We start from the raw sequence: 22,342 nt of genomic DNA on the forward strand, positions 1-22,342 counted from the left end.
CTGTAGTTTGTTTCTTTTTTATGTTCTTAATCTTGTATGTTAGTCAAGGGCAATGACGTCTTAATGTGTTCCACGGTTTCACTAATCCCATGGTAACTTAGGGCCTCAATAATTTTTAATGATTTTTATTTTATGATTTTCAGATATCAGAGACTGAAAGAGGATTGTCAGCTCACTGCACAATGGGTCAGTGGACTAGCAGTGTAAGCAAATAACTTAATGTTTTTTTGAGTTGTGATTGTGCTCACTGGCCATGTGCTCTTATTTTTTGTCATGTTGGATGTGAGCACATGGATGTTATGTTTGTTTCTTTGTGCCATGTGCTCTCCCTTTTTGATTATTGGTTCATTCGCCCCCGCCTGCTCCCTATTTATTCTCCTTGTGTTTTCATTTCTGTGCCAGATCGTCATCTAATGTTCTTGCGTGCCTTGCTTGAGTGAACAGTTAATGCACTTTAACTTTACTCAGTGGCTCTGTTTTGACCTAACTTGTTTAACATAGATTTGCATTGGATTATTGTGTACCATGTTGCTATAAAAAAGAGAAAGAAAATATATTCCATTCTTTGTTATCAACATCATGACATGCATTAGACCAAGGTTTCCCAAAGTTTGTGAAGGAACTGCAGGGGGTTTGTGATTTGATGAAAAGCTAATAAATAATTATTATATAATAAATAGTTGTATACATTTATTTACAGCATTAGTTATTTTGAGAAAAATCTTCATGCATTACCTGATATATTCAAATGAATCTATATTGAATCGAATCGTGAAATTTGTGCCAATAACCAAAATCACAGTACAAGTCATTGTATAGCATGTAACTGTCACGGGTGGTTGCAGGAAGACAGAGCAAGATGAAGGTATCTTTTCAACACAAAGGTTTAATGATCAAAATACAAGACACACTATTTACAACAGAGATCGGACGAAGCCTGACTGAACAGATGGAACTTAAATATAAACACAATTATAAAGATAACGATGATTGACTAAACACAGGTGATAAAGCTGAACTGATAATGACAGTGAAGATGATGACAGGCTGACAAGTCCAAATGAACACAAACTAAACCAAACACCACTGTGACAGTAACATGTTGTCAGTAAACCGAATAAAACTTTGTTCAGTAATCACATTTTTGACAATACACTTCTTGTGAAGCAGGACAGCCCTGACTTAAAATCTCATGAGTACTTCAAGTAAATATTTTAGGTTATAGCGGTTCGGCTTACAAAAAAGTTTGGATTCCCTGAATTACTTGAGCTAACGTTAATAAACATGAAACCAGCAATGAATGAATATTATATGGCTAGAGTCTTCCCAGTTTTACATATTTTTGTCCAGACTTCCAGAATCAATTAGTGCAGGTTACTACTGGATATGATGCAGACATAATATTTAAGATAATTTGTTTAGTAACACATTATCACAGTTGTTTAGTAACTTACAATTATATATAGTCTCATATATGTAGTCTAGTTGATTGAGAGGTGCTTTTGTCACAAAATTCAGAAGCATGGATTGCATTTATGACATTTAAATAGTCATTCCATATTGTGAAAATATTCAAAGCTAAATGATATGGACACACAGTAGGATTTAAGAAGAAGAAAAAAAAGGGAGAATCAATAAATTGACTGCCATTGTGTGAATAATATGTAATCCATTAAAAAGCAACTGTAATCTGATTATGAGGATTTTAAACCATAGTTTAATGTAATTACAGGTACTCTATTTTTTAAATCAGATGTCATAAATAATAATAAAAAAAATACTCTAGTATTTCCATGCCGATTTTCCTATGTATAAATGTTTTACTTTCCATGAACAATCACATGTATTTGTTTCATTAAGTGCATTTGCAATATACACAAAATGCACACTGGCCGTCGCACACACGTTAGGACACACATACCACATCTCTGTAGAGAAGTATTGAGGACAAGGCTACTATGCATTCACTCTTTTTTATTCTTTTGTGCTTTGCCATCAGGACGAGTCTTTCTGAAACATTTACGGAAAAAGAAACTGCACGTTTTAATAAAGAGGAATGTGATCAGTGCAACAATTGAGAGTAAAAAGGCCACTACGTCCAGGCAGTGGTACTGATACCAGCTCAGTTCATGTGCCTGAACTCGTAGATGTTTAGCTCCTTTATTCCGCATCACAAATTCGATCCAGTAAACTGCCTGGTCCAGAGGCTTCATCGGCTGATCATGGTGGATTCTGGACAGTCTCATGATGCTTTCTTTGTATCTGATTAGAGAAGAAAAAGAAGCGCTGCTGAAAAAGTTTCTAAATATATTGACAAGCTTTGAACTACAGTGTTTTTCTATGACATCAGGTTTAAAGTGAAAAGCGGCCATTTTATTTCATTTCAAATTTATGAAAGACTTAACTCACAAGGGATTATTTAATACAGTCTTGAGAGCTTCTGCCAGGTCTTTGGACTCCATTGCATTGATATCGAGGACAACAGCAGCTCCTTTGGTCTTCATGTGCATCAGGTTGTCAGGCTGGTCAGCAAACAGTGGCAAGCCCACCATTGGGACGCCATGATAAATAGCCTCATACAGTCCATTTGTCCCGCCATGGGTAATGAAGGCCTTCGTTTTTGGATGTCCTATCAGATAAAATGAAGTCAGTATCTATTTGACACCAGTTATTGTTCTTTGTGTATAATGAGCACACATGACAACACTTTCCTTACCAAGCAAATCATTCTGTGGGATCCAGTCGTAGAGCTTTGTATTGGGGGCGAGAGTTTCTGGTGTTTTTCCACTGTAACGCCAAATAACCTGTGCAAATACACATATGGAGAACGTACTCTGTTACTAACGTAACCTCTGTACACTGAGATAACTGGAACGAGTACTGGATAGCAAGACGCAATGTGGAAAACTCCTTTTCCTCCGATTACTGAAGATTATAGAATAACGCAGTGGAGCTGCACGAACCTATGGGGAGAAAGCCCGCCAGAGCCCGCCAAAATGGGCGGGGCTCTCCCTCTATATTAGCGGGCAATCTGCCATAGGGATCTGCCATCATTTTAATTCGACTGAAGCGACGAACGCCGAGTCATGCAGCGTGAAAAAGTACGGCCGGTGACGCGGTACTCAGGGAACCAAGGTTATGTTAGTAACCGAGTAAGTTCCCTTTCGATACGGTTCACTCATACTGCGTCACTAGACTCAATGGGAACCCAGTGCAATCTTGCCATGCTTAGAACTGCGGAACGACAATCGTTCTGGGACCCTGGCCCAGAGCGCAAGAATAAGGGCCCAAGGGTGCCAAGTTTAATATAGGGCGATATAAAGCCCAACAGCAAGGGACTCAGACTACATGTCGGAGTCGCATGGAGGGTTCTAGCGGGTTGAGCTCACGTAGAGGTCAATGCCCAGCTTACACAGACAGGACCTGTGCTTGTAGTGCAGGGACATCCAGGTTAGAGAATCTGGTGAATGTGGATGGCGAGGACCAGCCGGCCACCACACAAATGTCACCAATGGATACTCTGTTGGACCATGCCCAGGGTGAGGCCATGGCTCTGGTGGAGTGTGCTTTAACTCCGATGGGGCACTGTGTAGGCCCATTGAAGCGTAGGCCTGTGCAATTGCGTCCACTATCCAGTGGAACAGTCTTTGCTTCGTGACCGGATGCCTTTTACCGGATGCCTTTTACTGCGGCCACCGAAGCACACAAAGAGCTGCTCTGACTGCCTGAACAGGGCAGAGTGCTCGATATATACTCGTAAGGCCGAACAGGGCAGAGTAAATAAGACTCCTGTTCACTCTCAGATGGGGGAAAAGCAAAGAGAGTGATAACCTGTGAGTCTAAAGGACCTTCAGCACATAGCCGTGTCTTTGTCTGAGGATGACCTTACAGTTGTTAGGCCCAAACTCAAGGCAAGAAGCACTCACAGAGAGTGCTTGTAGGTCACCCACTCGCTTGACCAATGCGAAGGCTAGCAGGAGAGCGGTCTTTAGCGAAAGGGGCCGTAATTCGGCCAGCTGGAGTGACTCGAAGGGAGGGTCTTTGAGGGTCCTGAGGACCGTAGACAGGTCCCATGTAGGAACTGTGAGGGGGCGGGATGGGTTTAGCCTCCAAGACCCCTTCACAAAACGTTGTTCTTGCCTACGGACTGTCCAGCCACAGGAGCCTGGAAAGCTGCTATAGCGGCCACATAGACTTTGAGCATGGAAGGGGTGCGACCCTTATCTAGCAGCTCCTGGAGGAACGACGGTACAGATTAAATGTCACAGGATTGTCGGTCTTCACTCTTAACTGCGCACCAGCTGGAGAAGACAGACCATTTAAGGGATAGAGGTGTCTTGTGGACAGGGTCCAGCCTCAGAAATATTGTTCAGGACTCTCGAGTATATATCCACACTTTCGAGGACACGTTTCCGCGGGACAGCATGTCTGCCCCTTGGTTCAATCTGGCATGTGAGCTATCAGCAAGCGCAGGTTGGGTTGTGCCCATAAGAGGAAGCGTCTCACCAGTTTGTACAGAGGTCTCGATCTGAGTCTACCTTGGTAGTTTATGTAGGACACCACTGCCATGTTGTCATGATGCCATTTCAGATCTGGCAGGAAGTTTCTGCGCTCAACCAGTAGCCTGAAGTCGGCCTGCCCTCACACAGAGCTCCCCAACCCGTGTTGGAAGCGTCTGTTGAGACTACCTTCCTGCTGGAGACCATTACAAGATATATGCCTGATTGGAACCAACGAGGGTCCTTCTAAAGGGTCAGGGCCTTGATGCAGCCATGATCCACCCTGATGCAGACAAGCATGGGCTGGAACTCTGGGTATCAGACAGTATTGTTGGGGTCGCATGTGAAGCATGTGAAGAAGTACTGGTGACGTGGAGGCAATGAGGCCCAGCATCCTCTGAAACTTGCTGGGGGGTGGGGGGTGGGGTGGGTCAAGGTGAGAACCCAACATGAAAGATGCCACGAGCCGATCCTGACTCCCAGGCTTTCCAAATGGCCGAGGAGCACAGATCTGTGAGTGTCTAGATCTGGGCTAGAATGAGCCAGTCGGCAAGGTAATTCAGGTCGTGCACTCCCTTCTGTCTTAGAGGGGAGAGGGCCTTGCACTTCGTGAAAGTGCATGGAGCAAGAGACAGTACGAATGGAAGGACTGCATACTGATAAGCCACCGCCTCGAACGCTCAAGAACGGTCTGTGATGGGGGGATATCTGGATATGAAAGTATGTGTCTTTCAGATCCACTGAGAAAAAACAATCCCCTGAGCACACTTGCGAGAGGATTTGTTTCAATGTTTTCAAACATATTGAGTGGCCGTTTCATAAGGGCGCCGTTCAGATGTCTGAGGTCGAGGATGGGCCTGAGGCCGCCGTCCTTCTTTGGAACGAGGAAAGAGCGTCTGTAAAAGCCTGACCCGCTGTAGGTCGGAGGAACTGTTTCTACAGCTCCTTCCGTTAGCAAATTCATCACTTCGGTGCGGAGGACATGGGCCACGTTGCTCCTTACAAAGTGGTGACAACACCCCTGAAGCGGAGAGGCCTGCAAGCAAATTGCTGCGTGTTCAATACCTATCTTGACACTCCAGGGATGGCTTTCCAAGTCTCGGCCCGGGTAGCAAGGGGGACAGGCCGCAGCAAGACTTAGCCTGCTCCTCTTCCTTCCTGAAGGATCAGGATGGCTTCTGAGGCGCAGGACCCAGCGTTATCTTAGGCCGGGGACCTAGGGGTAGCTCAATGAGAGCAGTTCATCTCAGTGAGCCTGGCTTCTGCGTGGGATTAAATTTATTATTGCTATAAAGAGACAAAAAAAAGTTACACACCTTTTGTGGGATCTGACCAAGAGCAGAAGCAATAGTGTTTGCTCTTTCCATTGTCAGGTTGTTGATCATGGAACCCAATGAGAAAACAACAATGCCATGATCTCCTGAGCTCTGAACAAACTTCTCCAGTTCCTAAAAGACACACAAATGACCACATACTTTAACTCAAAAACAGAAAACAAGACTTGAACCACCATATACACCATTGAAACTACTTAACAGTAAACATATGTACATAGGAAATAGCAATCACAGGGAAAAGAACCCACAAAAAAACAAAATACACTCTAACACACTCTAAAAATTGATATTTCTACCAAGGGTCAAGGTTCGGATGGTTTGCATGACCCAGTTTGTTCCTAATGGTAGATGACATAATTGCACCAACTGGGTTCAAAAAGCACCCCCCCCCCCACAGACTGTCATTCTAAAGTTGCCGTGTATTACTGAAAGCATCAATATTGTATTGTACTGTAAAATATGTCATTACTTATATTCTTCCTCATCTGTTTTAAAGTTTGGAACCATGCAAATTCTTTTGGTGCCATCAGTCAGACCACAGGGCCAAAATAATTAACCGAACAGTATTGACAGATCAGGTGTTTGGCTCAAAAAATATTCTTGTGGCGAGTTACAAAAGTAATGTAAAAATTAAGTAATTTTTTTGCCTTGATATGCAATTTCTCCCTTTACCCAGCTTTTTATTAGTGACCTAAATGTGTTCCATGCAGTTTACAAAATGGGATGACATTGCAAATCCATAGTTTCTTTTAAGGTCAACCGAGCCAAATCCCTCTCCAAAGTTACAATGTTACTTGATCTATTCAAGTGAGGATTCCTTAATTTACAAATGATGCTTGTTTTAATACAAATTAAATTAAAATTTTAAGGCATCAAAAATATTTCAGTAGAGCAGATATTACAAAATAATATATGGCAAAGTCATTACCTTTGACAGAGGTTTGGCGGGTTTGCAGTGCAGTCCTCCAACAAATTTAAAATTAGGCAGGAGTGGGCGTGGATACTCAAAATCCCAGTAAGTTCTAATCAACCAGATGTCAGCTTTCCCCATGGTCTCACACATTGTTGTAGGTTTGCCTGTGACACAAGAAATATTACTACTCAGTTGATGTACATAGGTCAAGTAACAAGTTTAAACAGTATCCGGAAGACTAGCTTACTGCACAATTAAAGCATAAAAGTCGGCCCAGATCAAACAAACAATAGTTACCCCTTATTTCAGTGTAAAGCCGGTCAAAAGTAAACCTCATGTTCAGTTCAAATATGGTTGTATACATGATGTAGAGGAGCATGTTTTCCACTCTCTCTAAGAAGCTCATATGGTCAGTGAGGTGACCCTGCACAGCGACCGCAGGAACATAGGATGGTGGTGTGGGGATCTGACCGCAAAAATGCTCGAAATTATATGCGAACGTTGAGCGTAGTGAGAGGACGTGCGGGAGTTTCAGCGTCTCTGCCATCAAGTCAGTGCATGACATCATTGGATCAGATAAAAGCACATCATAATGAGATTCCCGAAGCGCGTGCATAAGATCCTCATTGTGGAACATGCCCTTGCATGTATCAGCAGCAAGCACCATGAAGTTTGACATCACTCGTCTGATCATGGAGAGTTTCTCGTATGTGGTGGCTGTGTCGGTCATCCAGAGATGAATAAAGTCCATCCATACGGCATTGGCGTCGTCTTTCACCATGTTGACTTTAAACACATTGTAGTTGAACCGCTCCTTCCGTGTGTACTGTACAGTAGGAGATGAAGAACTGACCAGAACCGTCACGCTATGGTTCTTATCAACTAACGCGTCTACGATTGAACGCATGTTGTGCCAGTGGCTGAACTCGCCTGGCAACACCAAAACCCTGCCAGCCTCTACTCCACACAGCAGTGCGAACACAAGCAAAGTCCCAGAAACCATGGTCTGTGTGACCATGTCTGAAGTGTTTGTGTGCTTTCGGAAAAGTGCAGTGTAATCTATGGAACAGTGACCCAAATGCAGGATTTGCACAACAGGATTTGGACAAAGGTCGTGTTGCATTATGGAGGGTATAGGTGCACTTTGTCATTTTGCCAAAAGATAATATCTTGCACTTTCACTCAATTCCAGTTCTAAATGGTTTATTTTGCAATACTGCAATGAATATGCAAATGTTGTGAACAACACTTTTATAACTGTATAGCATCATGCTTTTACCTATTTTCACAAAACAACTTTTAACACACTTTAAAATAATTGTACTTTAGAAAAATATACTTGAAATTAAAATTCTGTTTATTTTTTAAAAGTGTATTAATTTGCCCTTTATTAAAAATATATTTTAGGTATATTTTAACTGTGTGCTGGAAATGATCATTTTAACAATGCATTGGAAGTATACTTTCAAAATACATTATAGTATACAATAGTATTTTGTACAAAGTATAGAATAAATAACTGAAATAGTATAAAATACATTTCAGAGAAGGTTTTTCTCAATCTTTTACACTGGCCAAATAGTATTTTTAATTGCTTTATATTTTTAATGGAAACAGATAGGCCTTATTGTGCATTATTGATCATTATTTGCATGAAAATATTTCCTCAGACCATGAGTTCTGCTATTATCATGCGCTAAGCAATCCTCGCTGTAGTTAAAACATTAAAACACAGCATGTCACAGGAAAAATGTTCAACAGCATCATATAAAAAATGTTGTAACTTCTCTGTAATGTTTTCATGCATTTTAAGTGCTTAACCCTCTACTGCATAGAGTTGCCCCCAGGAAACAGAAAGTTTTCTTAAGCCCTATGTTCAGTACATTTTTCTTTAAATGATTGCAACCAATTAGAATGTTTGAAAAAGTATCAAAGAACAGTCCAATAAGGTTTGGGAGTCACTATCAATCACCATTTGAAGGCGGGACGTCCTTTTCTGACACATGGTCACAGGAGCACATGGTATGAGATGAAAGCAAGATTATTTGCTTTAGTAATCTTATTTAAAATGACATGAACTGTACATAAAAAATGTGTGTGTGTATGAAGGTGCAGAGAAGTCTTTTGGCAGGTTTTGTGAAGGTTTTTTTATTTTGCATGTTCACAAATTCAGAAATAAGGGGTACTTTTCAAGGATGTCTTGGACAATACCTCACAATGGCAAATAATGTGTTACAAGTAGGGAAGATGTAGGTTTCCTGGGTGCACAGGAACACCTAATGTCACCAAAGTGACACCAATGTGCAGCATCCACCTGGATGATGCGAAGGCAGCCATATTGCGCCAGAACACCCACCACACACCAGCTTACTGGTGGAGAGGAGACAGAGTAATAGATGGCTCGCAGTCTCTGCTCTAATTCATCCCAAATTTTCTCTCAGGTTGAGGTCAGGACTTGAGCGCAGTCATGTTAGAACAGAAAGGGTCATCTAACAAACTGTTCCCACAAAATTGTCTTGGTAGGCTAAAGCATTAGGATTTCCTTTCACTGGACCTAAGGGGCAAAGCCCAACCCCTGAAAAACAACCCCACACCATAATCCCCCCTCCACCAAACAACCCCACACCATAATCCCCCCTCTACAAGACTTTACACTTGGCACAATGCAGTCAGGCAAGTACCGTTTTTCTGGCCATCGCCAAACCCAGACTCGTCCATTGGATTGCCAGTCAGAGAAGCGTGATTGGTCACTCCAGAGTCCAGTGGCGGCGTGCTTTACAACACTGCATCCCACGCTTTGCATTGCACTTGGTGATGTAAGGCTTGGAAGGAGCTGCTCAGCCATGGAAACCCATTCCATGAAGCCATTTCCATTTTGTCAATATACAGTAGTGTATATGGGGATGATTAGGATACATGAAGTACATGATATGACATGACGCACTACATGATACAAACCTATGTCTGTATCAAATCAAATATATTGATGTGTTTCAAGTGTTTTTTCCCTTTTTACTTAAATTATTTTTTTATTTTTTTATTTTTTTTATTGCTCTCTGAGAATTGTATAATGATAATTTTCTCTATGATTCTTCACCATTGTTGCGCAACGTTGCCCTCAGGCAACAAAAACATATTTTGGGGTTGGGGGTTGGGGGAGGGACATTTTTCAATAAATCAATAAAATGTTCCCAAAACAGCCAAGAAATGATGTGGAATAATTTGTATCATGTGCCATCAAAATGCATGCAGTAGAGGGTTAACTCCATTAATGATAACGGCATATTTAATCTAAATGAGTTTATCAGATGTAAAACATAGTTTAAATCATTCTTTTATTTATTTAAACTGTTATTGTGAACATGCACTGTATTTATGATTAGGACTCATAATGAAGATTTAAAGTGGTTTTCCTTCATCTGCCGTCAGTCCCTCAGACGCCATCGGTGTCGCCAAACTGCTCCGTCTCCAAAATGTTCGTAGGCCTATGTGTTATTCAACGGGACTTGAGACCAACTAAACAATTTAATTACACTTCAAATATCTTTTTTCCGAAGGTGGTTTCTGTCATTTACTGTATATTTTATCACGCTGTTTTAAAAAAAAAAAAAGTTTGTTTTTAGTTAGTAACGCGATGCTATAAAAACGGATGTGTGACATCATAAATGACAGCTGTGACTGACAGGTTCTCTGAGCGAAGTAGTCACTGAAGCACCAACAGAGATCTTCGGAGAACTGAGGAGATTGGAGATTTAAATTTAATATCTAAATTTCTATAATTAATTATTTCACACCGAGAGTGAGGGCGGGGCCTTGATTTCGCGGCTTTACTTCCTGCTCACTACTGTGCAGGTCTGGTCCCGAAATCACTACTTGAGACTCAAGTCCCAAGATGTCAGCGCCATATCGGGACACTGGTGGCTTCAGGGGGCCAATGTTTCGGAAAAAATTTAAGCTTTCCCGGGCGCCGCCATTGATTAGCAGCATAGATTATGCTGTTAGCATTCCATTGACTCCCATTCATTTTGGCGTCACTTTGACAGCAAATAACTTTACATCTGAGGCGTTTAAAGACTCCATTTGTCCATTATTTATTTCTGAAGAAACACGAAAATGTATAAAAGGCTTCATTACCTTGTATCTTACGTTATGGCCCTGTAGAAGCAGTTTTTGTAAAAATAGGCTAACAATTGCGTCATAACCACGCGACTCTCTGTAGAAAGATTACCGTATGGACAGGAGGAGAAGCTCGCGGGCAATTGGGGGGACGTGGAGGCAAAATGACAAAATAATTAATCAGAATACCTAGCAAAAGTTGCTCCTGCTCCTCATGGACAGCTCCTACTCACACTCTCCGTCTCTGCAAGTTTCGGAAGGGAATGATTCAGATTTCTTTTGGCACAGCTACTAGAAGACAGACGGGCTGCTCATGTCACATCTACGTCGTCAAGCTCAGTTTGAGTCTGCGCAGTCGCTCAGCCATCAGGAAGTGAGAGCTTCTAATTTACTTCACTTTTCTCCGTTGAATCCAATTGGGTCACTGTGTCCATTTCTTTTACTGTCTATGGGCGGCTTCCCTTCTCACCAATGGAAGAGAGCGAAGGGTCGTTGTCCATCTTTTTTTACAGTCTATGGTTCGTACGCATGGATCAGAGTTTGCGTGCAGGTGCGGAAATTTTCCCAAATCACAACTTATGCATCAGAAGTGGCGTACGCCTCTTTCAGGGCCTCTTTTGTGCGTACACATGACAGTTATAAATTCGGCACGCATGTGATTCGCGTATTAACTGCTAAATTTAACCATCATAGAGTGAAAGTTTGTTCGCTGCCTTTGATATCTCACAATTCTGTGCTTTCCATTCTGTGACAGTTGAGCTAAAAAATAAAGACGCCGTCTGAAAGAGAGAGAAGAGAGAGAGAGAGAGAGAGAGAGAGAGAGAGAGAGAGAGAGAGAGAGAGAGAGAGAGAGAGAGAGAGAGAGAGGCGCGTTTCAGACATGCTTGAACACAGAATTGAATCCTCTTTCGCGTTTACTTGCGCTTGAACGGACACACACACATAATTATGTAAAAATTCCGGCAAGTATTCTCTCAGTTATGTCATTAGTGAACAGTTGAGAAAGAACCGGATGTGTGTCAGTGTATTCGGTTCGTGCATTCTGTCTTAAAGTGACAGCAGCCTAATATTCCTGCTGTTGTCTGTGTCATTAATGTTAATAATAATAAAAAAAACATCATTACCATCATCCACCATGTTCAAAAGAAAAGAAGATTTCAACTAGTAAAAACTATATATCTGTAATTTTTCACTATATAGTATCACCATAGGCTGCCATTCAAATTCAATTGTTGATATATAGAATTGAATTCTTACCAGTTGAAATTCCAAATTCTCAAATCAGAAATACAATTATTTCTGATATAAATAAGTATATGGTTCCTATACCACGTATTACAACGTAATTACTGATATGAAAAATTATATTTAAGAAATGCATAGCTGATATGTTTCAACTAAGAAATAAATTATTGATATCAAACAACTGAATTTGAATGGCAGAGTGAAGAAATCCAAATTCTGATATCAAGAATTAGTATTTTAAACAGTGAAAATGTAATTCTTGATATCGACAATTCATATCCTGTGAATGTAAATGTCAAAACGCAAGTTGCAATACACAGACAGCAGCCTCTAGTGATAATGCTGGAAATTTAGATTTTCCCTCACAACTGCGAGTTTCCATCTCACTAAAAGTCCGAAGTGCGAGAAAAAGTCAGAATTGTGAGATTATTTTAAGTGTTGTAAGCTTCCATATTAAGCTTATTCTAGCTCAACTACACTTTCCACAATAGCCTATAAAGATGTTCATGAGAAGAAAAAAACATGCGTGAGTCCTTACCTAATATTTCACTGTAGTAATTATCCAAACTCATCGAGGCCATCCGAAACCCGACGGAATAAACAACATACATAATCATATTTTTCACTCTTTCCATGAAGCACATGTGATCTGTCATCACCGACGGAGGAACCGGTACATAAGAGGGCGGTGAAGGCATCTGTCCACACATCCTCTCCATGGAAAACCCGAGTGAAAACCGCAGAGAAAGAACGAGTGGCAGATCCAGAATCTCTGCCAGCAAGTCACTGCATATGAACATGGGATCATAAAAGAGAACATCAAACTTTAGATCCCTCAAGCGCGCGATCAGCGCGTCATTACGCAGCATGGAGTCGCACACGGTGCGCTGAAATTCGTTCACTTTCCCCATCAGGTCCACGATCTGGAGACCAATTGTGACCATGCTTGGTGTGGGGTACTGCATCCAGATGTTGATCAGCTGTTCGCTCACACTGTGCGCCTCGTGCGCCTTCAGAGGCACGTCAAACACCAGGAACGGAAACCTCTCCTGCGCTGTGAAGTTCACGGTCGGCGAGGCAGAGCTCACTAGAACTGTCACGCTGTGATTGCGGTTCAGAAGCTCTTCCAGAATGTTGCGCATGTTGTGCCAGTGGCTGTATTCTCCCGGCAACACGAGCACATTGCCACCGTGCGTAAAGCTCACGTCAGTCAATAGGAAGATTACGAAAAGTGTGCATGACTTTCCCAAACAGTGCATGGCAGAAACGCTCGTGAAGACGCTCAACCACTGTTTCCGCTTTGCATCTGGACTGGGAAGGTGAAGAAGAAGGTAGGCGTATCCAGGAAAGAAGTTTTAGGGCAAAGGGCGGGACAGCAGGACTTTGGAGGAAAGTGGCGTCACGTAGTCAGGAAAACCAAACCATCACTACATTCTCTTGTGAAAAAGAAGTGCGCTTAATTGTATTGAATGTGAACTTGTAGGCCTGCATTTAAACGTATTAAATAACTGTACTTGCCGACTATAATATTAATAAAATAAAAGGTTAAGTGTAGGCTACATAAAGAGAGAATGTACACTTTCACGACTCGTTGATATTTTTAAAAAGTGCACTTTGTAATAATGTCAAAAAGTTTTACTTTAAAGCATGAAAAAAAAGATGATTAAAACATGATTTAAAATGTACTTTAAAGTAGCCTACACTTATTTTGATGTGTCGACTAGCATAAAGTGACATTATGTAAAGTACTTGATTATCATTTTAACTGTATAGTGTTATTCAATATTACATTTAAAGTTAATATATTTTAAATGTATAATTGCAACTCATAATTACAATCGAAATCTGCAAATACAAATAAATTTGAATATGTGACAAGTTTCAATATAAATGAATAAAGTATATTTCAGTTTACCACAAATGCTTGTTGGTACCATACAAAGACAATAGAAGTAATTCGCCTATGAAATTATATGTAATGATATACTTAAGTCCTAAGTTTGTTAAAAAGCACTCTTAAGTTCAGCTTAGTGCATTTAATATAATTTTACACTAATACATTTACATTTAATTGCAAGTAACATGCAGAACTCTCAGAAATCACTACAGTCAGTTTGCACTTTAAGTACATTTCCATTATAATTACTAAATTACTAAAGTATGATAACATGTACTTTTTCATAAATATTATTAAATTAATAAACAAAATAACAATAAAAAAGAAAATAATAAGGATATAACCTGGAGGGACCTGAGCAGTTTGAGGATAGTGCCACCTACAGGTCATGAAAAAGAAAAGGAAAAGAAAAAAGCTATTTTTTGCCTATAACTTGGGAAAGTCCTAGTCGAGACCAGACAGAAGGTGTGTGTGGTGCAGGCTTTAGTGTGGAGCAGATGAGGGTAATTGCTGGCGGGTGTGTGCAGGTGAGAGTCAGAGAGGATGATGGGAACTGTAGTGTGACAGGTGAATCATGACAGCATCTTGATGACACATGGTGAAAATTAATGCTCTTGATAACTTTGAAAAAGAAAGAAGGCATCAAATGGAGGGAACGGCCCATATAATCCTCTGATAATGTATTGTAGTTTGCCGGATGTACTTCTCAGTGCACTTGAGGTTGAAATCACAGCATGGCAAAGTGCACATTATCAGTGGTTTTATGTTTCTTGTATTGTGTGTAAAGGTTGTGGCCATTCAGAATGACAATTAAGTTTTATAAAGAATAAGGGAAGCTATTCAAAGGGGTTTGGGACTCTACAACCTTCTAACTCATGTTGTTCTGTTGCTTATTAGGACTTTGACTAGTCTGTAGAATATAATACTGTTGAAAGTTCTTGCCAGAAATGCAAGTTTAATTGGTCATCCATAATTTGTTTAATTGTTCATGTTTTTTTATGTTTAAGACCATTTGTAAACACTTTGTATAATCCGGTTATATGCGCAAGTGTAACACGACACTGATTCAGAACACAGGAATTAAGAGGCTGGCTCAAAAAAGAAAAATCCCGTGTTTCACAACTTTTTATAAGGAAAATTGTGTTACAATAACTGATTACATAACGATTACAAAATATCATGTTTCTTCTTTTTATAAATAACCTTGGTTGATCAGAGTTTTGAACTGAAATGAAGAATTGTGTCACAATAACTGATTAGGTAACGATTACAAATTATCATGTTTTTTCTTTTTATAAATAACCTTGGTTGACTAAAGTTTTGAACTGAAATGAAGAATTGTGACACATAGTGTAGTTTTAGTTCCATGAGCTCATTTTAATTCCCTGTGTTTAATACCGGTTTTATATCCCTAATAGCCTGACTAAATATGAATCTTGTCACTGACTTTTTCCTCAGCTAGAATAAGGGAAGTCTTTCATCCATATTGTGACTTATGTCAGAGTGAAACTTTTTTTTTTTTTTAACAAGACTACATGTAACGCGGGACTTGATTTTGTCCATCGGGAATTGATTGGATCGTATTTGTTTGTTTGTGACAGAGGTTGTCCCATGGTGATTTGAACATATCTTGGTAGGCTATGTAACAAGAAATGTAGACATTTCATGGAATATATAGTTGCCCCTTATTACCCTCGACCTACACAGAACTGATGTAGGGCCTGTAAACAGCAATAAATGAGTGCCCTTTAACCAGTCAGAGAACATTTTCTGTCTGTCAATCATTTAGCATGTCGGTAAAGTGCAAGGATCACAAGTGTGTTTTCCTTCATGACACCACTGCCTCTCCACAGGGGCAAGCGCTCACAAAACCCATCAACATGTCTATCAATGAAATGAATTTTACCTGGGCAATTGAGGTGGAAATGTTCAATGGCTTTTTGTATGTCTGTGTCTAATTCGAAATAAACCTAAAACAATATCGTGGCACAAATTTAAGAGTTATGTAGCCTACTTGAAATGCATTTACATCTTTCACCCGTTTGGATTACATGTTTTTAACGTAAACTAAACTTAATGTGACACATGTTTGTCAGATTATTACTAACTATGTGCATCTATTTGATTTTATTTAAAAAAAATCAAATTGTCAAATTGTTTAGAATCAGCATTGTGAAAACAATTAAATTTACCCATTTAAAAAGAATGAAATATGGCTATAGCTGACAAACAAGCAACATTCAGATAAAATGAATGAGATTGAAACAAGTTAAATGTATTGATAAATATATAAATCCGGTGATTGAGTATTTAAAACACTTTTGTTTATTACTATACAATTACAGAAATCTTACCTGTTTCTTGTTTTATTTATTTATTTTACTGATAGGGAAATCTAACAAAAATGAAATAATGCTCATTTAAAAAAGCATTACTTTACTAACACAATAATATAAGAAAAGAGGAATCACTTGCAGAGCATTAAAAAGGAAGCACAGACTTATTACCTTGTTTTGTTTTGGTATCTGATTAGGTTTCAGTTTTAAAAGCAATACATAAAGGTACTTGGTTCCTAAATTTGCTTTTGTGAATATTCTCGATTTTTCATCAGATTCGGTTATATGTAAAAACTGTAATCCAAATGGGTGGAAATTTTACATGCAATTCAAATACATGAATCTCACACTGAGGCCTATTATCTGATGTACACCAGATAAAACATTAATGAAGAGGCAACTTATTGTATTTAGAAAAATAAAGCAATGCAGTCCTGCCACAGAAATGAAATGCACGCGTACTTACCCAGGATGTCTGTATAAAAGTGTTCCCACTTCGATTTAGTGACTAGATAAAACAAAAAATCCTGTCCGCCATAAAACAGCACATTTTTCAGTCTCTGCATGAAACTCATTTCATCTGTATACTCAGAGCCGATGCCAGGGACGTAGGATGGCGGAGCCGGCAGTTGTGCGCAGAGTCTCTCAAACGTGTTACCAAAGGAAAACCTGAGACTGAGAACTAAAGGTAAGTTCAACTTCTGGGCCAGCAGCTCTCCACACAGGAAGAGAGGGTCGGCCAGCAATGCGTCAAACTTCTCTTCTCTCCACTTCTCGATGAGGTCTTCTCTGGCAAAGACGTGAGTGCACACAGCCCGATTCTGCTCTGATCCAACGTCAATCATCTCCTTGACCTTCAGTGAAGCCTTGATGAAGTTGTCGTTCGGTAGATCATGAGTCCAGTATTTCAGCATCCTTTCCATGTTCTCCAGGATGTCCTGCTTTGTGTGAGGAACCTGTATTATCTCCACATTGTAGCCCTCGGATGGAGTGGTTTTGACAGACGGTGTGGCCGTGTGAGTGACCACTGTGATATTGTGTCCTCTTTCGATCAATGCGTCTATGATGACTTTTACATTGAGCCAGTGGCTGAATTCGGCAGGCCAGACGAGGATCTTCCCTCCTGACACACTGAGCAGGTTCAGGTTCAGAAGAACAAGCAAAAGGAAAAGACCAGTGCTCCTTCTGGGACTCATGACAGCAGTGAACAAACTGAGCGGTGCACAGTGAGCAGGAACAAGCATGTGGAGGAGGAGCTACTGACCGGCAGCATGGAGACGTTAGTTTTAAAGAAATAGTAAGTATAGATAGACTGAGAGATTATGTCCCTCTGTTAGCATCTATATTCTCAATGCCTTCATAACATCAGCTTGCTTGTATATTTGCTTATAAGTTCATTTTTCTTTCACTTTTTATATTTTTTTATTTTACTGGCAGGGAAATCTAGCAAATATTAAGTAATGCTCATTGAAAAACACCACTTTCACAATTATATAAGAAAAGAGGAATCACTTACAGAGCATTAAAAAGGAAGTACAGACTTATTACATTGTTTAGCTATAAGAATTGTTTTGGTATCTGATTAGGTTTCAGTTTTAAAAGCAATACATAAAGGCATTTAGTTCCTAAATTTGCTGTTGTGAATATTCTCAATTATTCATCAGATTCGGTTATATGTAAAAACTGTAATCCAAATGGATGGACATTTTACATGCAATTCAAATACATGAATCTTACACTGAGGCCTATTATCTGATGTATATCAAACATTTATGAAGAGGCAACTTATTGTATCTAGAAAAATAAAGCAATGCAGTCCTGCCACAGAAATGAAATGCAACTTACCCAGGATTTCTGTATATAAGTGATCCCACTTTGATTTAGTGACTAGATAAAACAACAAATCCTGTCCGGCATAGAACAGCACATTTTTCAGTCTCTGCATGAAACTCATTTCATCTGTGTTCTCAGAGCCGATGCCAGGGACGTAGGATGGTGGAGCCGGCAGTTGTGCGCAGAGTCTCTCAAACGTGTTACCAAAGGAAAACCTGAGACTGAGAACTAAAGGTAAGTTCAACTTCTGGGCCAGCAGCTCTCCACACATGAAGAGAGGGTCGGCCAGCAATGCGTCAAACTTCTCTTCTCTCCACTTCTCGAGGAGGTCTTCTCTGGCAAAGAGTTGAGTGCACACGGCCCGATTCTGCTGTGTGCTAAAGTCAACCATCTCCTTGATCTTCAGTGAAGCCTTGATGAAGTTGTCGTTCGGTAGATCATGAGTCCAGTATTTCAGCATCCTTTCCATGTTCTCCAGGATGTCCTGCTTTGTGTGAGGAACCTGTATTATCTCCACATTGTAGCCCTCGGATGGAGTGGTTTTGACAGACGGTGTGGCCGTGTGAGTGACCACTGTGATATTGTGTCCTCTTTCGATCAATGCGTCTATGATGACTTTTACATTGAGCCAGTGGCTGAATCCGGCAGGCCAGACGAGGATCTTCCCTCCTGACACACTCAGCAGGTTCAGGTTCAGAAGAACAAGCAAAAGGAAAAGACCAGTGCTCCTTCTGGGACTCATGACAGCAGTGAACAAACTGAGCGGTGCACAGTGAGCAGGAACAAGCATGTGGAGGAGGAGCTACTGATCGGCAGCATGGAAACATGAATCATTTTTCTTCTGACTATTTATATATAGTTTTTATTTTACTGGCAGTGAAATCTAGCAAAATTAAGTAATGCCCATTAAAAAACATCACTTTCACAATTATATAAGAAAAGGGTAATCACTTACAGAGCATTAAAAAAGAAAAGCACAGGCTTTTTAGAATTGTTTTGGTACTCTGATTTGGTTTTATTTTTAAAAGCAAAATTGTCATGATTCCTGTCTTGTGTTCCCCTTGTCTTGTGTGGATTTTTGTTATTTCCTGTCCTGTGCCATGTTTTGTAGTCCTTTGTTGTTTTTCTTGTTTATTAGTCTCCCAGGTGTTTCTAATTAGCCCCGCCCCCTTGTTATCTTGAGTTTTTCTTGTTTATTAGTCTCCCAGGTGTTTCTAATTAGCCCCGCCCCCTTGTTATCTTGTTTAGCTTGTTTGCCTGTGTATTTAAACCTCTGTGCTTCAGTTGTTGTTTGTCGGTTGTTGTAGCTGTTCTGTGTTCTGTGGATTCTCTCCCCGCTTCATTCCTGCCTCATCATAACAGAACGACCGACCAAACAATGAATCCAGCAGCTTTAAATGGTAATCTCCAGCCAAGTAGGCGTCCACGCCTGATTCTTATCCCCAGGATGCCTGCCGCCACATCTGCCGAGCCGGAGATTCTTCACGTCATGCCTGCAAAGCCTGAGTCTCTTCACGTCAAAGCCTGAGTCTCTTCACGTCATGCCTGCAAATCCTGAGTCTCTTCGCGTCATGCCTGCAAAGCCTGAGTCTCTTCACATCATGCCTGCCGAGCCTGGGTCTCTTCACGTCACGTCTGCAGAGACTGTTCTGCCTGCTCCGCCCTGGCCGCCTGCACTGCCTGCTCCGCCCTGGTCGCCTGCACTGCCTGCTCCGCCCTGGTCACCTGCACAGCCTGCTCCGCCCTGGTCGCCTGCTCCGCCCTGGTCGCCTGCACAGCCTGCTCCGCCCTGGTTGCCTGCACAGCCTGCTCCGCCCTGGTCGCCTGCACAGCCTGCTCCGCCCTAGTCGCCTGCACTGCCTGCTCCGCCCTGGTCGCCTGCACAGCCTGCTCCGCCCTGGTCGCCTGCTCCGCCTGCTCCGCCCTGGTCGCCTGCACAGCCTGCTCCGCCCTAGTCGCCTGCACTGCCTGCTCCGCCCTGGTCGCCTGCACAGCCTGCTCCGCCCTGGTCGCCTGCTCCGCCTGCTCCGCCCTGGCCGCCTGCACAGCCTGCTCCGCCCTGGTCGCCTGCACAGCCTGCTCCGCCCTAGTCGCCTGCACTGCCTGCTCCGCCCTGGCCGCCTGCACAGCCTGCTCCGCTCCGCCTGCACCGCCTGCTCCGCCCTGGCCGCCTGCACAGCCTGCTCCGCCCTGGCCGCCGGCACAGCCTGCTCCGCCCTGGCCGCCTGCACTGCCTGCTCCGCCTGCTCCGCCCTGGCCGCCTGCACTGCCTGCTCCGCCTGCTCCGCCCTGGCCGCCTGCACTGCCTGCTCCGCCCTGGCCGCCTGCACTGCCTGCTCCGCCCTGGCCGCCTGCACTGCCTGCTCCGCCCTGGCCGCCTGCACAGCCTGCTCCGCCCTGGCCGCCTGCAGTCTGCCCTGGCCGCCTGCACTGCCTACTCCGCCCTGGCAGCCTGCACTGCCTGCTCCGCCCTGGCCGCCTGCACAGCCTGCTCCGCCCTGGCCGCCTGCACAGCCTGCTCCGCCCTGGCCGCCTGCAGTCTGCCCTGGCCGCCTGCACTGCCTGCTCCGCCCTGGCCGCCTGCACTGCCTGCTCCGCCCTGGCCGCCTGCACTGCCTGCTCCGCCCTGGCCGCCTGCAGTCTGCCCTGGCCGCCTGCACTGCCTGCTCCGCCCTGGCCGCCTGCACTGCCTGCTCCGCCCTGGCCGCCTGCACTGCCTGCTCCGCCCTGGCCGCCTGCACTGCCTGCTCCGCCCTGGCCGCCTGCACTGCCTGCTCCGCCCTGGCCGCCTGCACTGCCTGCTCCGCCCTGGCCGCCTGCACTGCCTGCTCCGCCCTGGCCGCCTGCACTGCCTGCTCCGCCCTGGCCGCCTGCAGTCTGCCCTGGCCGCCTGCACTGCCTACTCCGCCCTGGCCGCCTGCACTGCCTGCTCCGCCCTGGCCACCTGCACTGCCTGCTCCGCCCTGGCCGCCTGCACTGCCTGCTCCGCCCTGGCCGCCTGCACTGCCTGCTCCGCCCTGGCCGCCTGCACTGCCTGCTCCGCCCTGGCCGCCTGCAGTCTGCCCTGGCCGCCTGCACTGCCTACTCCGCCCTGGTCGCCTGCACTGCCTGCTCCGCCCTGGTCGCCTGCACAGCCTGCTCCGCCCTGGTCGCCTGCACAATCTGCTCCGCCCTGGCCGCCTGCAGTCTGCCCTGGCCGCCTGCACTGCCTACTCCGCCCTGGCCGCCTTGCACAGCCTGATCCGCCCTGGTCGCCTGCACTGCCTGCTCCGCCCTGGTCGCCTGCACAGCCTGCTCCGCCCTGGCCGCCTGCACTGCCTGCTCCGCCCTGGTCGCCTGCACAGCCTGCTCCGCCCTGGCCGCCTGCACAGCCTGCTCCGCCCTGGCCGCCTGCACTGCCTGCTCCGCCCTGGCCGCCTGCACTGCCTGCTCCGCCCTGGTCGCCTGCACTGCCTGCTCCGCCCTGGCCGCCTGCACTGCCTGCTCCGCCCTGGCCGCCTGCACTGCCTGCTCCGCCCTGGCCGCCTGCACTGCCTGCTCCGCCCTGGTCGCCTGCACTGCCTGCTCCGCCCTGGCCGCCTGCACTGCCTGCTCCGCCCTGGTCGCCTGCACTGCCTGCTCCGCCCTGGCCGCCTGCACTGCCTGCTCCGCCCTGGCCGCCTGCACTGCCTGCTCCGCCCTGGCCGCCTGCACAGCCTGCTCCGCCCTGGCCGCCTGCACAGCCTGCTCCGCCCTGGTCGCCTGCACAGCCTGATCCGCCCTGGCCGCCTGCACTCTGCCCTGGCCGCCTGCACTGCCTGCTCCGCCCTGGTCACCTGCACTGCCTGCTCCGCCCTGGCCTCCCGTCTTGCCGCAATCTCCAGGTCCTCTTCCGCTCCACGGGCCTGGCCCTCCATCCCGCCCCCGGGTCTGCCTCTGCTCCACCACCCTCCTGGACTGTTTTGCTGAGGAGCGTCTGGAATCCGCTCGTTAAGTGGGGGCTATGTCATGATTCCTGTCTTGTGTTCCCCTTGTCTTGTGTGGATTTTTGTTATTTCCTGTCCTGTGCCATGTTTTGTAGTCCTTTGTAGTTTTTCTCGTTTATTAGTCTCCTAGGTGTTTCTAATTAGCCCCGCCCCCTTGTTATCGTGTTTAGCTTGTTTGCCTGTGTATTTAAACCTCTGTGC

At 44.1% G+C, this 22,342-nt stretch overlaps 1 protein-coding gene across 4 annotated transcripts; it reads right to left on the minus strand.

Moving 5' to 3' along the window:
- Positions 1 to 874: 874 nt before the first annotated feature.
- LOC308690845 (UDP-glucuronosyltransferase 2C1-like) lies at positions 875 to 18,918 on the minus strand (the record flags this gene model as incomplete). 4 transcript variants are annotated; one of them, XM_081365574.1, is made up of 6 exons in its annotated part: positions 875 to 2,262; positions 2,410 to 2,629; positions 2,717 to 2,804; positions 5,816 to 5,947; positions 6,765 to 6,913; positions 18,189 to 18,918. In XM_081365574.1, 6 exons carry the CDS (start codon positions 18,916 to 18,918, stop codon positions 1,965 to 1,967), a joined length of 1,617 nt encoding a protein of 538 aa, XP_081221700.1. In that variant the 3' UTR covers positions 875 to 1,964. The 4 variants fall into 4 exon arrangements, with proteins under 4 accessions (XP_081221700.1, XP_081221699.1, XP_081221701.1 ...); XM_081365573.1 differs by lacking the exon at positions 18,189 to 18,918 and adding an exon at positions 16,810 to 17,547; XM_081365575.1 differs by lacking the exon at positions 18,189 to 18,918 and adding an exon at positions 12,649 to 14,022.
- Positions 18,919 to 22,342: the final 3,424 nt, after the last annotated feature.

Source organism: Scardinius erythrophthalmus, assembly GCF_964197995.2.
Source record: "Scardinius erythrophthalmus genome assembly, chromosome: 5".
Taxonomy (NCBI): domain Eukaryota; kingdom Metazoa; phylum Chordata; class Actinopteri; order Cypriniformes; family Leuciscidae; genus Scardinius; species Scardinius erythrophthalmus.